This window comes from Amblyomma mixtum, chromosome 9 (genome assembly GCF_055824585.1).
Source record: "Amblyomma mixtum isolate Tamu chromosome 9, ASM5582458v1, whole genome shotgun sequence".
Classification (NCBI taxonomy): Eukaryota; Metazoa; Arthropoda; class Arachnida; order Ixodida; family Ixodidae; genus Amblyomma; species Amblyomma mixtum.
In genome coordinates this window covers 69,500,839-69,517,933 of record NC_143020.1, presented here as the reverse complement: position 1 = coordinate 69,517,933, position 17,095 = coordinate 69,500,839, and the positions used below count along the sequence as shown (strand labels likewise).

Here is a 17,095-nt window from a genome sequence, read left to right as displayed (position 1 = left end):
CTCGCGCGGGCGATGGGAGCACTGTTCACCATCGCAGCAGCCGAAAGAGACGCGCAATGATGGTGACACAGTGATTCATTGCCAACGGCGAGTGGCAAAAGCGGATCCCGGCGAATACGCGATGAGACATGCGTGATAACAAAGAAAGGACAGGCATGCACAAATAATGGTTAACGCGGAAGTACTGTGAGCCTCGACATCGGGTGTCATCACGGCAGGTGGCGCTAGAATGCAGTTTTGCGTTGCTCCGCCACGGGCTGGAGTTCCGACAAACATTTGATGCTGGCAGTATATGTAATGCAGCATTATCTTTAATTCTGCTGTTAGCAAATCAAACGGCCAACCAACATGATTTATTGACCAATGTGACAATTATTCGTTGGGTTTGGTTTATGGCGTTTAACGTCGCAAAGAGACTCTGCCATGAGAGACACCGTAGTGAAGGGCTCCGGAAATTTCGACCACCCGGGGTTTTTTAACGTGCACTGATATCGCACAGTACACAGGCCTCTAGAATTTCTCGGCTGCTGACCCGAAAGAGGCGGGTTCGATCCCGGCCACGGCGGTTGAATTTCGCTTGCATCGAAATTAAAGCACCGTGGCCGGAATCGAACCCGCCTCTTTCGGGTCAGCAGCCGAGAACCATAACCACTGAGCCACTGCGGCGGATGTGAGAATGAAATGTTGATCCTGTGTCCTATGCTCAGCTGAGCAGACGCATATATGAATGCGTAAGCGGCATCCACGTAACGAAGGCGAGCTTTAATATTACCATCAGCATCATTACAATAAGTCTGACTACGCCCACTGCAGGGCAAAAGCCACTTCCATGTCTCTGCAATTAACCCTGTTTTTTTCTGCTGCGTACACCGTATCCCTGGAGATTTCATAATTTCACACACCGAGCTAGCTTTCTGCCGCCCCGAGCTGCGCTCTCCACCTCTTGGAATCCGTTCGTTGACCTTAAAAACGAGCGGTTATCTTGCCTTCGCATTACACCCTCTGCCCCAGCCCAATTCTTCGGGTCGATTACGGATAGGATGTCATTAACTCACATTTGTTACCTCATCCATTTTGCCTGCCTTCGGTCTCTTAACGTTACGCCCTACTATTTTTCTTTCCACAGATGGCTGCGTATTCTTCAACTTAAGCCCAACCCTTTTCGTTAGCCTCCACGTTTCTGCTCCATAGGGGACTGCTGGCGAGATACGGCAGTTGTGTACTTTTATCTTGAGGGATATTGATAGACTGCCATTCGTGATTTTAGAGAACGTGCCATATGCGCTCTACCCTCTTCTTCTAGTTATTTCCCTCTCATGATCCGGATTAGCGGCCACTACCTGACCTAAGTAGACGTATTCCTTTGTCATTCGTTAACCAATTCTAAACTGGTATTACCTTGCGAGACTGTTGATCATCGCTTTAGTTTTCTTCGTTTTAATTTAAAGGCCTACCATTCTGCTGTGCCTGTTTAACTGATTGACCATGCTTAGCAGCTCATCTCCTGAGTTTGCAAGGGAATGTCTTCAGCGAATCGTCATTTACTTAGGATATTCGCTATTAACCCTTATCCTTAATGGAGGCCTCGGGACCCCTCCTGAAAATAAGCGGTGAATAGCATTGGCGAGATTGGGTTTCCCTGCCTTACATACTCCCTTATTTAAATTTAATTGCTGACTTTATAAAGGACTCTTGTAACTCTGCAGTCGTTATAGATATCTTTCAGTATTTTGGCATAAGAGTCTTGAACACCCTGATTGCGCATTGCCTGCGTGATTGCTTAGCTTTCCGCTGAGTAAAATGCTTTCTCGTAATCACCGAAGGCTATATATAGGGGTTGGTTACATTTTCAGCATTTTTCTATCTTGTGATTAATATTGTAAACATGCTCTATTATCGAGTATGCTTTACGCAAGCCGGCCTAACAATTTGGTTTATTTAATTAAGTCCAAGGTTGTCTTGATTCTTTTTGTGATTACCATAGGAAATACCTTGTAGGCAACGGACAGTAAGCTGATAGGTCTAATTTTTCGAGTCCTTGACGTCTCGTTTCTTATGAATTATGATAATGTTAGCGTTCTTCCTAGCTTCTGGTGTTCGCGATGGTAATGCATTATTGTGTATAGGGTGGCTAGCTTTCCAAACACAATCTCAACTGGTTCCTTCAAGAGATCTGCTGCTGCTGATCCTGACCGCCTACTTTCCCTCTTGATATTGCTTCTAAGCCTTTCTTTACCTACTCTTTTGTTATCGGAGGATGTCCCATTGCTGTGCACTAACGCCTGTCTCACGGACGTTCTGTTACATTGGATACTGAATAGATTTTTGTGGAACACTCCGGCTGCTTTAGCTATCTTATCCATATTTCCAATGACGCTGCTCTCTTTGACTCTTTGCACAGACATCTGGTTTTGACCTATGCCTAGTTTACTCTTCACTGCTTTTACGCTACCTCCGTTCTCCATAGCATGCTCGATTTTCTTCATATTAAACTTCCTTATGTCTGCTACCTTGCATTGTTTATTAATTTGGATACATATACCAGTCCGATTCTGTGCGCAGGGTTACACGCTTTCATGCTTCATGGGTCGTGTCTTAATCAGGTTTTTCATCTCCTGAGAAAGCTATTGTGCCAAAATGCCCTAAGAGTCTTCACTGTTAATGCGATTCTACTATATTGGTTTTAGTGGTGTCGATGTTCTTTTTTTTGTGTTTGAGAAAACAACCGTAGCCGGAAGCGGGCGGAACAAAGAACGGAGGATGAAATTACGAATTTTTGCGGCAATAACAAGGCTGAAGATAGCACAAGACAGGATTAATCGGAAGTGTACGGGAGATACTTTTGTCGTGCTGTGGATTTAATAGTGTGATGATGATAAGCCGATATAGATATAAGCTGAAAATTCACGTTTTTGTGGCTGTCAAAGAGCAATATACTTCGGAGATTTCGTCATCCTCATCAGCCTAACTGCGCCCACTGCAGGGAATGACCTCTCCCATGTCTCTGTAATTAACCCTGTTCTTTGTCCATTGCAGCCGCCGTATCCCCGCAGACTTCTTAATCTCATCCGCCCACCTAACTTTTTCCTGACCCCTGCAACGCTTTTTTTTTTAAATCTACTCCGTTACACTTAAGGACCATCGACTATCTTCCCGTCTCTTTACATGCCCTGCCCAAGCGCATTTCTTCCTCTTGATTTCAACTAGGATATCATGAACCAGCGACTGTTCCCTCAACCACTCACTCGCTTCCGATCTCTTAATGTCACACCTATCATTTTTCATTCCATAGCTCACTGCGTTGTCCTGAACTTAAGCTGAACCCTCTCTGTTAGCCTCCACGTTTCTCCCCGCAGGTGAGTAACGCTATGTTACAGCGGCTGTGTACTTTTCTCTTTAGTCATATTGGTAAACTGCAATTCATGGTCTGAGAGAACCTGCCATAAACGCTCCACCAAATTCTTATTCTTCTGGTTATTTCGCTCTCATGATTCGAATCAGGTGTAACTACCTGCGCTAAGTAGACATGTCCTCTTACTGCTTCCAGTATCTCGCTACCAATTGCTAATTGGTGTTCCCTTGCTAGACGGTTGAACATTGCTTTTTTTTTTCTGCATGGTAATTTTTAGCCCCACTTTTCTGCTCTGCCTGTCTAATTTATTGATCATAATTTGATGTTCATGGCCCGAGTGACATACCAAGGCAATGTCATCAGGGAATAGTAGATTACTTAGGTATTCTCCATGAACTCTTGTCCCCAACTGTTCCCTTTTCAGACCCCTGAATACCTGCTGTAAACATGCGATGAATAGCATTGGAGAGATCTTGTCTCCCTGCCTGACACCTTTCCTTATTGAAATTCTTTATTGGGTGCCATCGCCCTTTAAACCCATGCGGAGCGTTGAAGTTTTAGAGTTCAGTGCCGAGGACAATGCAATCAAATGGCTTGCATAATACGGAATTAACATTCTAACTGTGCTGATATATTTTCTTCCGCCAAGAAATATTGCGCACATTTCAGTGAAGTTATTAGTTTCCATTTTGCACTCTTTAGGACTCATACTGTGTACTTGTTGTGAATTCAGAAAGGAGTACTTTGCGAAATGTGGATTGTGAGGATTTAACGTTCCCAAGGAACACAGTGGCTATGAGGGAGGCCACATTGAGGGGCTCCGCATTACTTTTGGTTGCTTTTTTCGGAGGAAAGGAAATGACGCAGTAACTGTCTCACATACCTGGGTGGACACCCGAACTACGCCGTAGGGCAAGGGAGGAAGGTGGTAGTGAAAGAAGAAAGAAAGAGATGCGGTAGTGGAGGTGTCGCGCATAATTTCGACCACTTGGGGTGCATTAATGTGCACTGATATTGCATAGCACACGGCCTCCATCGAAGCGCGGCCGCCGCGGTGAGGTTCGAATCCGGTGGTGGTGAAAACTTTATTTACAAGTGGGGAGTTTGGGACACACAGGTCCGTGGGCCGCCGCACGGCCCCACTGCACTCAAACGCTCATGTCCCGGAGGCTCATGACGCTGGCAGCCCTGCCGGTGGCGATGGCTTGCTTGGCCGGGTCCTCAGAACGCAGTAGGGTCTCCCAAGCCTCCCAAGTGGTAAGGTGCTGCAGGCCCCTCGGGGGAGGATCCGCCGGGAAGAGGAAAAGGATATGGTCTAGAGTGGCTTTCGGGTGGTGGCAGAGGGTACAGGAGGGGTTTGTGTGGACTTGGTGATAGCGCGAGCGTATATAAGGGGAAGGTAAAGTGCGTTGGAAGCCGCCTCCAAAGTGTCTGATGAGAATGGTCAAGGGAGGGATGGGGTGGAGGGTAGAGCCGACGCTCGGCTTTGCAGGCCTGCGTCATTTCACTGAATGAGTGCTTCGCTCCCGCGAGAACCCCGGGTCGGAGGCCGCCGGTGCCCGGTTGAGAGACCCTTTGGCTAAAGCGTTGGCGGCCTCGTTTCCTGGATTCCCGGAGTGGGCAGGCACCCATATCAACTCCATGTGGCGGGGTGGGTGTGCGGCGAGGGAGTTCAGTATGCGAAATGCAGGGACGTGAACTCTCCCGCGAGCAAAATTTAGTATGGCAGTTTTAGAGTCGGATAGAATATATCGGCCCTCCGTGCGTGTGATGGCCAGGGCAATGGCGGCCTCTTCGGCCTCCTACGAAGTGGAAGTAGGGGTTATGTGAAGGGTGGCAATCGGTTGGAGGGAGGGGTTCGTGATGGCTACAACCGCGTCCTCGCGTGTGCATGCGGCATCCACCCAAACGGCATACGGTTCCGTGCCATAGTATTTGTGGAGTGCCCGTGCGCGAGCTCTGCGGCGGGGTTCGTGGTAGGTGGGATGCATGTTTTTGGGGAGAGGTTTAATAAATAATTCGCTGTGAATGGAACCTGGAGCTGTGTGGGATCCGTGGCCGGTAGGCGGATACCGAGGGTGTGTAGGATGTGTCTGCCGGTGGTGGTTTTCGCGAGTCGAATGTATTGTGCCTGTCGGTGGGCCTCGATAAGCTCCCCTACCGTATTGTGCAAACCTAGTTGGAGGAGTTTTTCGGTTGAGGTATTTGAGGGTAGGTGTAGTGCTGTCTTAAATGCTGTTCGGATCATGACATCCAGGGTGGAGATTTCCCCGGCCTGTAGTTTCAGGTAGGGAAGCGTGAAGAGAAAGCGGCTGAGGACGAAGGCATGAATGAGACGACATAGGTCATGCTCCTTCATGCCCCGGTGGTGTGCAGAAACGCGGCGGATTAGGTGGGATATCGACCCCGTCGTCTGCTTGAGTTTCCGTATGGCGATTGTGTTTTTCCCGTTGTTCTGGATGTGGAGGCCCAGTACGCTGAGTGTGTTTACCTCCGGGATGTGCCGGTTTTCCAGTATCACCATGATGGGGGCTGTGGGGCAGTTTGGGGTTGTGGGGTGGATGATAAAGAGCTCCGACTTCACCGGAGAGCAGGAGAGTCCGATACTCCGCGCATGTGTTTGGGTGATGTTAGCTGCCGATTGTAGAGTATTTTCGATGTCTCCATCACTGCCATGGGTGGTCCATAGCGTGATGTCATCGGCATAAAGTGTATGACGAAGGTTAGGGATGGTTTGTAGATTGCGGGAAAGGGGAATGAGAGTGACATTGGAGAGAAAAGGGGAGGGGACAGATCCCTGGGGGGTGCCAACCCTACTAAGGGTGTATGGGGGGGGGATATATAGGGACCGAAGTGAATTTCGGCCGTGCGATTGGTAAGGAATGCTTGAATATAGGTGTACATACGTTCACCTATGTTCAAGGGGGAGAGGGCTGCCATGATCGCTTGATGGTCTAGGCGATCAAAGGCCTTGGAGAGATCCAAGGCTAGGAAAGCTTTTGTGTGACCCGGAATGAGGGGATCGAAAATGTCTTGTGTGAGTTGGAGCATGGCGTCCTGTGCCGACAGATGGGGACGGAAGCCCACCATGCTGTGCGGGTAGAGGTCTTGCTCCGCCATGTGGTGGGTGAGTCGGGCTAGTCCGGGTATTGCGGATTAATTGAGACCACCTATGGCTCTGTAACGTACGTATGACATCGCACAGCACGGGGGCGCCTTTTCTGTTTTGCCTCCACCTAAACACGACCACCGCGCCCGAGCTTGAACCCGGGTTATCCGGCTTAGTAGCCGAGCGGGCAACCACAAGTGGTGTTAATGAACCGCTCGGCGCCGCGGCGAATAAAAATGTAGTGAAGTTTATAACTAATCTACAGGAAATTAACTGAATCTGAAAAGTTTCCAATTATATTTATAAGAAATATAAGCGTAATAGGATACGTGATGCTATCATGACATAAAATATTTTCAGTTTTTTAAGGGGAGTTGTATTTTATCTCCACTCCACGGGCCAACATTGAATTGAATGACGCCGTTGGAAGTGTGAAATAATGAGAAGCAAGCAATAATATTCAGAGGTGACACTAAGGAGAAATAAGACTCATACTTGCCTATTTTATTTACATAGGTGGAGAGAACTATGAAGCCTTTCAGAGCCACGAGAAAGTTAAAAAAAAACAGCCTTCAACACGTTCATTGTATGTGCTGGACTTTTCTGCAGAACAAGAAGACAGCGGTGTCAGTAGTTCGAAGACCTGAAGGTTAGAAGCATCCACTTGTAACACTTTAGAATCGGCTGCATGTTTCGCTGCCCCCTGCCTGAGGCGTGCGTTGCAGTGAAGAACGAGCACGGAGCAGAGACGGATTCAACTTCAACATTACTTTTTGGCTAAAACGAAAAGTGCTCAATTTTGTCAAGTCTACCTACTTGCCTGTTTGAATCCGCTGTATTTTATATCTTCACTAGGATCACCACAGTGTGCCGTCTGCGGCTAAGTATACGGCTAGAACGATATTGAGAGTAATTTAGAATTTATTTATTTGCATAATTTTTCTTTGTTTTAGTCCTAGCCATTTAAATCGCTTTTTTGATGTTCTGGAGAAGTTGAGAGAGTAGATGTAATTAGTACAGTAAGAAAGAAATATATATCTGGAAAAAGTAAATTCCTGGGGAGTTGTACTTTTTCAGAATTTTCTAATCGTGTCAATGTGCGCGGATTTGGTGTGAGCTTGTGATCTTTGCGAGGAGAAATGTCGTTCAGTTAGTGGGAAAATGTGAAGCCAAATGCGCAAAACAACTGAATTTACATCGATTCATTTCTTACCTTAATCTTCCCTTACTACGGCGATGACGGCGATAAAATATTTTTGTCTTCGAAAACAAGCAAATTTACCCAACGTAGGCGACCTCGAGGGGACCGAACCTGTGCTCCAAGACTATTCGGCGATACTGGGTTACTACAAGGGCTGCAGAAAGCGGTATCCGCCACCGCATAGCTCCCTTAGCAGAGAGAACTCTGTCGCGTGGAGGAAGCTACAAACGGGCTCTTAACCGAACCTAAACGTACTCAGCAAAATGTATCCCACACAATACAATGACAACTGCCCCTGGCGCCAAGAAACACCCACGCTGTATCACATAACGTGGGCATGCCAGAAGATAGACGATAGACGTGGTACCCGTTGTACCAAATCCGAGTGCGGAGCAATGGGAGGGAGTGTTCTGCAGCGATCACCGGGCCGACCAAGAAGGTCTGATCCGGCGAGCACAACTGGCAGCAGCATCCGGCGGAGCCCTGGACTAAATGCAGCCGACCATTGAGCAAGAAGATAGACGAAGCCATCTGAAGACCGCAGAAGACCAGCGAATCTAGAGTTCAATAAAGTTTTTCACTCTCACTCACTCACTCACTCACTCACTCACTCACTCACTCACTCACTCACTCACTCACTCACTCACTCACTCACTCACTCACTCACTCACTCACTCACTCACTCACTCACTCACTCACTCACTCACTCACTCACTCACATGCCCTACTGTCGCGATGAACCTTGATTTCTTTAACAGCAATCTCGGGTGGTTTAGTAGACAGTCGGCGACCCGACTTCTTTGTGGAGAGCCGCAGCTATGAGCGCTACGTGATGGCTTGCACGGGTGTCCTGTTATTACGTGCTCGGGGGTAAAACAACGTGTTTAAATGCGTTCAGTTTTAGCTCGTAGCGTGCAATACAGAGCGATGATGTTTGTAGAGGCACAAAAAAACAACAAATCAACGAGAACTTCTGCTTCAGCGCCTCCGGGGGCCGTGCGAGCGAGATGCGCATGTCGGGTGAGAGAGGCTAAAAGGTTTGGAAATCATTTCATAATGCTCTTTATTTGGCATAGAACGACTGAATGTGAGCTGACGCTGGTCTTCCTGTCGAATGGCAGCTCCACAGACATTCCCTTCTTGGCTTTAGTTGGCGTGGCAACCGCCGACGAGGAGGGAGCAACTTTAGTCGGAGGACGGTGAAGGCTGGACAGCCTGTAAGAAAAATCTGAAGGATACAAACTGAGTACGACTTAACTTTCGGGGTCACAATTTATTAAGTGTTACTGAATATAATATCATTGAACCGAGTGATTCACACTGAGTAAAACTTTCTTTTCGAGAGCAAACGATCTTAGCATAAGAAAAAGACTTGTCATGTACTTATAAATTAACTTTTGTTAATCTACAAAACGAGGCACACAAACGACCGGAATCGCGAATAGTAGCAAGAGCTACAACTTCGATTTCTAGCTGTTGTATGGGCCATCCTTACTTTAAGTTCTTCATGCCCCTCTTTTTGTGGTATCGATATGTAATAAATTCTTGCGTTGAAGCAGTGAAGTTCTTGTAAATTTATTGCAACAACTTCAAAAGTAGCACTGTTACGAAATTCCTTTCCTACTTGCTGGCGCTTTTTTGCAGACTATGTATTTCATTCTGGCTGAGCTTTTATTACCGTTGAATTGCGATAGGGTTTGTGGGCTGACGCGGCAATCCATAAATTTGAGGGTTAAGGTGAAAACGAAGACGACTTGCGTTCAATACTTCTTTTTTGTGCAAATCGATCATGTCCAACATTCTCGGACAAAAAATTGAAAATTGAGAAATTGGAAGATGCTGTTAGGTATTCATTTAAGGTAATGGCCCATTCTTTTGTTACGTAAGAAAATCTTCCTTTTATAGTGTTTGCATCGATCGCAACGAACTGTATACTGCCTCAGAAATCCAATGGGGAACGCTTTTGATGATAGCAAATATGTTAATAGAAAAAAATTCAAGTCTGCCCTCGGGTGATGTGTTGATATACTGATTGTTATAGTGAAATCTCGCATTATGCGAAAAAATTGCATCAATAAAGGTTTCCCGTCCTAAAATGCCTTTGTCGAGAAATGCTGGGTATGTGTATTGCTCTTTCTGAAGATGCTGATGACTGTCGGCGGGAAAACACGCCACATTTTTTTCCTAGGACAACTGGTTTCAAAGACGGCCTGTCCTTTTCACGCAAACTGATTTGTCTGGTGCCGTGAAGGTTGTTTGAAAAGAGCGCAAGGAGTACCGTTTAGAAGCGGCCATTGCTAGAGCTTAGGCTCACGGAACCGGCTGACAAAAACTGCCTCCACGTCACTGCTGTTTACTTGCGAAAACGCCAAGCGGTTGCAATTTCTGTATAATATTTAGGACCATTTAAGATACAAAAAGCTCCCTCTTTAGTGGACACAGCCTCGTCGTCATCACCAAGCGGTGATCTGTCCCTACAAAAAAACTTCACATCGCGGTCACGATCTCTTTGAGCGGAATGCAGCTAGCTCCTCTAGAAAATCCACAGCTAGTTGTGAACGGCAATTTCGGCTTTTGAATTGGCTCTTCTCCTGAATAAGCTACTCCGTCGAACTCTTCCTTGCTTCGGTAGTTCTTGCAAGGCCGTTATGATTAGTTTTGACAGCAATAGTTGTTAGGTCGCAGATTGTCCTCTCTGTAAAAATTTCGCGAAAGTTATAGGTAATAATTGCCGACAGCCTCATTGGAAAAGTATGGTTATGTTGTGCAATTTCAAGCAGCACTTTGCCAAATTAGGCGGAAGCGGCCTTATGTACTCACGGATGAAACAAAGGGGCAGAAGCTTTGGCCTGGCTTTCGACAGGCCCTTGTTTCCCAGACCTAGGCCAACCGTAGGCGTTATCACAATGTACCAATAAAGTTTGCTGTCTGTCTTCTCTTGCGTGGTGCTCGTCTTATTCTTGGTGAAATGATGAGGAGATGGCGCTTTGACCCCACCTCGTGTAGACGAAGACACTGTCTCTAAATTGGCCGCAGATGCTCCTCGCCATAAAACCATCATCATCGTCGTTAAAATAAGCCAAAAAACACCAAGTAAGTCATTACAGTGCCAGTTGTGTGAAAGCTGACGTAGGTCGTTTGATGACTTTGCATGTGCCCACGACATTATAACGTATCGGTGACAACGTACACAAATTTATCACATGAAATATTTTGTTATCCACACTGATAGAATTCTGTGTCGCAGCTTGCACCGCACAAATTTGATTTTGACATCAAATTCACAAGGTACATACTAGATGTGTGCAAACCTTTTATTCTTCTTAAATACCACCGGAATGCCAGAAGGATTTATTGCTTTTAATATCCTGATCTAAGACTGTCGGTTTTTAAGTCATGCCTTGGTGGCGAACACTGTAGCAATCCGATCATACCACTACTCTTTCAACATATGTATATTGGGACAGTTCTGAACGGAAAGTTTGTCCTTTCGCTGGCATCGAAATTCCTGCATGGACGAGATGCAAACCGCGAAAATCAAACCCGCGCACCTCGGCGGCAAAGTTGCAACCACGAAATATTACTATTCAGTGTTACAACGCCATGGCCCATCAGCGCCAGCTGCAATACACATCGAGTATCTTCGTGTTGTAATATGTTGCAAAATTTTATTTCCGCCATTAGGCAGGGAACAGAAACTTGTTACTGGATTGATCCCTTCCGAAAGAAAGCCGCCTGAGTACAAGGTACGTATAAAGGATGTTGTGGATGCAGCTCGAGAGATAACGAACGCCAATCCGGCGCAGCAGGCGATACGTTCCGCAAGAGGCAGCGGATACCGCTCTGCTAGTTGCCCCAGCGACCGCCTACAAAACAAAATAGGTAAGAGCCCGCAATGCGAGGGCGAAAAAATTGCAGTTTTTCAGGCGACGGGGCAGCGAGCGCACGCGAAGAGTGATGCCTCCTGCCGCTACCCAATATACGCTCGTCGGCTTCAGCCCGGACCTCGACTGGAGACCTCTGAGTTTCGTCAAGACCATTCCGACGAACAGGGTGTGCAGTGCTTGCGGTCTGGTGCGCAAGAGGACCGCGTTGCTGCCCTGCATGCACGTGCTGTGCGACTCGTGCTACAAGCAATGCGCCCAGGAAGAGATGCACGTCTGTCCGCTCGATGGCTACGAGTGGCACGACGAAGAGGACGTCGACTGGAGGGACTTTCCTCTAGATGAGTTGCAGAAACGAGAGGTTAGTCACGGAACTTACGCCCTTCTCTTTATCTTGTACTATCGTTCCCTGTTTCTATTTGGCATGAAAAAAGTATCATAATATTTGCAAAAAAAGTTGCAGTGCCACACGCGGGACAAGAAATAGGCAGACGGAGCCACTCGCTCTGAGTGCCTACCGAAAAGTTTCGCTGCATTTTTGTGCAGCGCAGTATTGCGGTGTGCCATGGTAGCGCATTCTTTCGTCTGTTATTTTCTTCTCCGGTGTGCTCCGCTTTGAATTCCCAAGAGTACTTGCCTTAACTCCCGATGTTCACGTCAAAATGTATCCATGCAATGAATAGAAATCAGCCCCCGACAGGAGGGTTTGCGGGGTCATTCAACCGAGGACACCGCGGAACGATTTATGTGTATCCTAACGTTAACACGGCCCGCACCAAGACACCGTCTGGAAATCTTCACCACGCACAATGTGTTCCGTGCTCATTAATTGGGGATCGTCACACCAGTAGTTAACCTTTGTTTTTCATTTTCAAGCTAAACAATCAAGTTATTTGCCTTCTTTGCCAATTTCGCTTTCGTTTTATTCTTTCTGCAAGCACCGGTTTTCGTTCAGTGCGTTTTTATTTTTTTCTCTTTGTTGTTTGCGAGGAATGCATGTTGCAGACAAAAAAAAAATACTGCTACAGCATGCAGTAAGCGAGCAGCGATAACCACTCTGCAGCCGCGTGTGCTTTCACTGTCCGATGACGACGGCACCGACGGTGACGGGGGTTGTGGGTGCATTTGGGAAGAGCCGGGGAGACGAGGCTGTCTAAAGCAAGAGCTTTCACCGCTCCGCGTAATCTCGCTGATTTCGGTTCTCTGTGCGGTGAGAGGCCGCTTAAGTACTGGCTTTTCGGCAGTGCCCGATACAGTTAAAAATGGCTGGCTGACCTTGCATGGCGCTGAGGAAATGCTGGAATGAATGCTGCTCTCATTTACTGATTATTTTGGTCGCTGGAGAGATAGGAAATACTAAAGGAGCCGTACTACACAGAGCCGCACAGATTACTCGGACGTCTCGAAGCTTTGAAGGAGAGGACACGTCATCGTCATCATCATCATCATCATCATCAGCCTGACTACACCCACTGCAGGGCAAATGCCTCTCCCATGTCTCTCCGATTAACCCTGTCCTTTGCCAGTTGCGGCCGCAGTATCCCCGCCACCCTCTTAATCTCATCCGCCCACCTATCTGTTACGTTTGCCTTCTCTTGGAATCCACTCCGTTACCCTTAAGGACCAGCGGTTGTCTCGCCTTCGCATTACACGCCCTGCCCAAGCCCCTTTCTACCTCTTGATTTCAACTTGGATATCACTAACCCGCGTTTGTTCCCTCACCCACTCCGCCCTCTTCCGATATCTTAACGTCACGTCACAGGGACACGTATTTCTGCAATATTTAAGGCAGTGTAAGGTATGGACCGAGTTTCGCCTAACACGCTAGCATTCTTTCTGGTTCTGCGAGTTTGTGAGTGATCAAAAGTGTGTGAAAAAAAGTATCTAGCAGTTAAAGGTGATCATTGTGCGTAATATGTTTTCTTATGTGGCTCTAAAAGAAGAAAAAAAGCAATTCTTAATAAGCCTTCTTATCCGCGAAGGTCCGAGAGGGACCCAAGCAGCGCAAGTAATTGACCCAATATTAGAAATGTATTGAAAAAGGTCGGTCCAACAGAGGACCAGAACGAAAGCATCCATTTCCAATATTGGGCCGATTGATTATGCTGTTGGGTGTAGTTTTATGCTGTGCCTCAATTGACAGCCACAGCCCGCTACTCTGAACGTTTGTTATGCTAGATGAGGTAAAATAAACCATGGACAACAAGCCCTGTCAGTCAGGTGCGCTGACGACTAGAGGGTAAAAAAGTCCCTTTTTCTGCTTTTTCGCGACGAAAAGACCCCTCTGTTTTCATCTTTCTGCTGTCGTGGTCCACCGCAATGCAGTACTGCATGCAGTAGAGTGCATCTTTTTCGTAAGAAATCAAAGCGACTGGGTAAGCGTGTTGCCGCTATTGTCGCAAGCACGTTTTTGAATCATATCACAGTTGTCTGTCAAGAGGAACTGCCATTGCAGCTGAATTATTTCTCTAACAGTGGGAATGGTTTAGGTCCCGACGGAAGGCACATAAACAAAACGTATTAAGCCGCAATATTTTTGCCTGGGGTTTTACTACCCACATCTGTCGCAGGGTTGCTGAAATAGTTTGAATTCATTAATGCTTCAAAAGATGAAAATCTTTTCTTTTCCCTTTTCGTGTATCGTATCCCGTGATAAACACATAATACATTTAGAAGGTAATGTGATTGTCGAAGTTTACTTTTCAGAACCCTACCATACAAACCGTTGTTTTCAACTCTTCATAATGAATTGACGTCTGGTGATCAGGTACGGTTGTAGGTTTACATGAAAGAAAAGTCAATCAGGCATTCCTTCATGCGGTAGGAACCTCGTCGTTGCGTTTCTCTGACTGATGTTCCATGAGGCGTAGGTGTTTTCTTAAGCTGTCTTTTTGGTCTGCCACCTTTTCAACGCTTTCTACCCAACTTACCTGGGCAGCACGGTATCTCATGATCCTACCTGTGCGACCATATATACAGCGCGCACATACAAGGCTGGGCCCATGCTCTGAATTGGCAAACACCTAATTTCCTGGATCATATCTATGCAAGATTTATTAATCCTTCCAAGTCCACCTCAAGAAGAATATTCCTCCTCGCACATACGTACCCACTATATGACAATTTGCTCAATACGTGCTGTGTGTATAATGTAGGCTTCAAATTACATCGGTACTCTCCTGAAGTTGAGGTCTGTTTGAGGCTGCATTTCTATCCAGGTTAAGCGGCGGGCTCCCACAGAAGAATATGCTTTGTCTTGGCGATAAGCTTCGTTTCTTACCTGTAACTTTTTTGTTTCCTGCGGAGAGCAAGCGGACTCCATGGATATCCTGTACTAGGATTTACACTGCTGTGTATGCACGGTGCGCAATATGTCATCATCAAACTAGTATGGGCTTATAAATACGTGGGTGATATTGTTATGCAGGTCGATGTTCTATTGTAATTCAGGTCCCTCTGTGGACGGACGGACAAAATTACCGCAGGTTAATCGTTGCTGCCCGTTGCATTGGAGTACTGCAGGAAATGCAGCGAGGCATTTGCATGTGCAGTAAGGTACATTTTCATGGCGCTAGTTCTCCGAGGGCTTCCATAGAGGCGAGTGTATCATTGGAGGAAATCGTCCTAGTCCAAAATTCTTTTCTCTTCTTATTCGAAGCTCACAAAGATATCGTAAAAAGCCAAGCCTTCTCTCTTCTATAGACACCATCTATAGAAATGGATGGTGTCTACTGTTGTTCGCTACTGCTACTTACTGCTATATACGTCAGTCGCCAGGCAGAAGGAGCTAAATCAGGGTGCATAGGGAGGACTAAAATTGTGATATAGGGGACAGGAGTGTGTAAATATCAAACTATAATTTACTTCTTGAATTACACTACTAGGAGTCGGAGTGAGTGGACGCGTAGAAGTGAAAGCGCAACAGTGTCTTTGCCATTCCTGTGTTGCAGCTATAAAATTGTAGATTTTGAAGAGCAAAGCTGCAAGATCCTGCTGCCCCTGCGCCCAACCAAGAGCTGACGTGAAATCACAGCAGGAATTACCTTAAAAACAAATTAAGAAATCAATAGTTGGAGACGTAATAGTGATTTCAATGAAAATACTCTTGTTCGCATTGCAGGTCAAGTGCTGGAATGCAGAACAAGGTTGCCAGCATGTGACAACTGCTTCCACGATCGCCCACCATTTCCAGCGGGAATGTGTGCACCATTGTATTCGCTGCCCGAAGTGTTCGATCAGCGTCCTCTGCAGCAATGTGTGCGCGCACCTCAGATCGGGAACTTGCGGCTCGTTGACAGACGCCTCTTTGGAATCCCAAAGCAATTGCGACCCCAAGGATGGAAATGCATCTTTTGCTACTTTAAGCCAAGCATTTCAAAAGCAGGCAGATGAAATGAAGGGCTATCTCGAAAGAATCACTGCTGATAATAGCACGCACGGTGACAGGTTCAATGAAATTTCTCATGATATCAACACATTCAAAGAAGCTGTAAGGCATGAACTGACAGCTGCAGTTCAAAATCCTCAAAACTTGAATGAAACATTGCGTGAAATTTTAGCGACAAACGCGGAAATCAAAGAATGTTTGACCACACGCAGCGACACCGTGAACAATATTTCCGCAGGGGTAAACCGACTAGAGAGAGCACTGACTGATCAGTTAGGTAATATGACAGCGGAAACTGCAGCAAGTATTTCTCAAATCACAGCTGCCCTGGAGGAAGCCACAACCGAAGGGAGGGGGAATGGTCAGAAGACGTTGGAGCGCATCACCAAAGTGCAAACACTGGCTCAGCTGCAAGCAACGCGGTGTGAGTTTTTTGTACAAGGTGTGAAATCCCTCGAAGAGAAAGTGCTGAAGGAAGGCCGTGCTTGGTATTACAACGAGAGAGTGTACCTGCGTGGTTATTGCATTTCACCCGGCCTAGATTTGAGGAAAAAAGGCGACTCGGTTACTGTGCATATTTGCTTACAGCTGTACGAAGGCGACCTGGACGACGTTGTTCTGTGGCCATTCGAGCAAAGAATCAAGCTGAGCGTCGTGCACCCGAAGGGAGGCGACGAACGTGAGGCTGAGAATAAAACATGGCGTTCTTTGAAGTACTCCCAAAAGCCCGAAACTTCAAGCAATCGTGGCGTTGGCATCATGGCGACGTTGTTTTTGCTAGCGGATCTCCGGAAAGGCGGATTTGTTGAAGACGACAAGCTTCGTGTCAAGTGGGAGCTCCTGCCATGAGTTTCTCTTCTAACGGCACACGAAGAAGGAAGTGGCGCATGTACATGGCAGGAGTAAATATTTTTTCTTGATATTAAAACCGCATTCGAAGAAAGCTTCGCGGCCGCTCCAATATTAGCATTTTTTTTCAAGATAAATTTGCAGTTTAAATGCTAGTTACTGAGGTTTGTTTTCGATGTCACTGCTGTTTTGTCCTTCGTAAGACTGCCTATAAGCGTCGTATAGTCCGCGATGCCACTGACAATATTAGTTGAGAAATGAGTGCTTTTACTTATGTTGATACCCAATTTTTCAACCATAGCTGTATATGCGA

General features: G+C 46.6%; 1 protein-coding gene across 1 annotated transcript; it reads left to right on the top strand.

Moving 5' to 3' along the window:
- Positions 1 to 11,619: 11,619 nt before the first annotated feature.
- On the top strand, positions 11,620 to 16,782 carry LOC149329578 (TNF receptor-associated factor 6-like). The gene is made up of 2 exons (XM_089559611.1): positions 11,620 to 11,907; positions 15,667 to 16,782. The coding sequence occupies exons 1-2, from the start codon at positions 11,620 to 11,622 to the stop codon at positions 16,780 to 16,782; spliced, it is 1,404 nt and encodes a 467-aa protein (XP_089415737.1).
- The last annotated feature ends 313 nt before the right edge of the window (positions 16,783 to 17,095 follow it).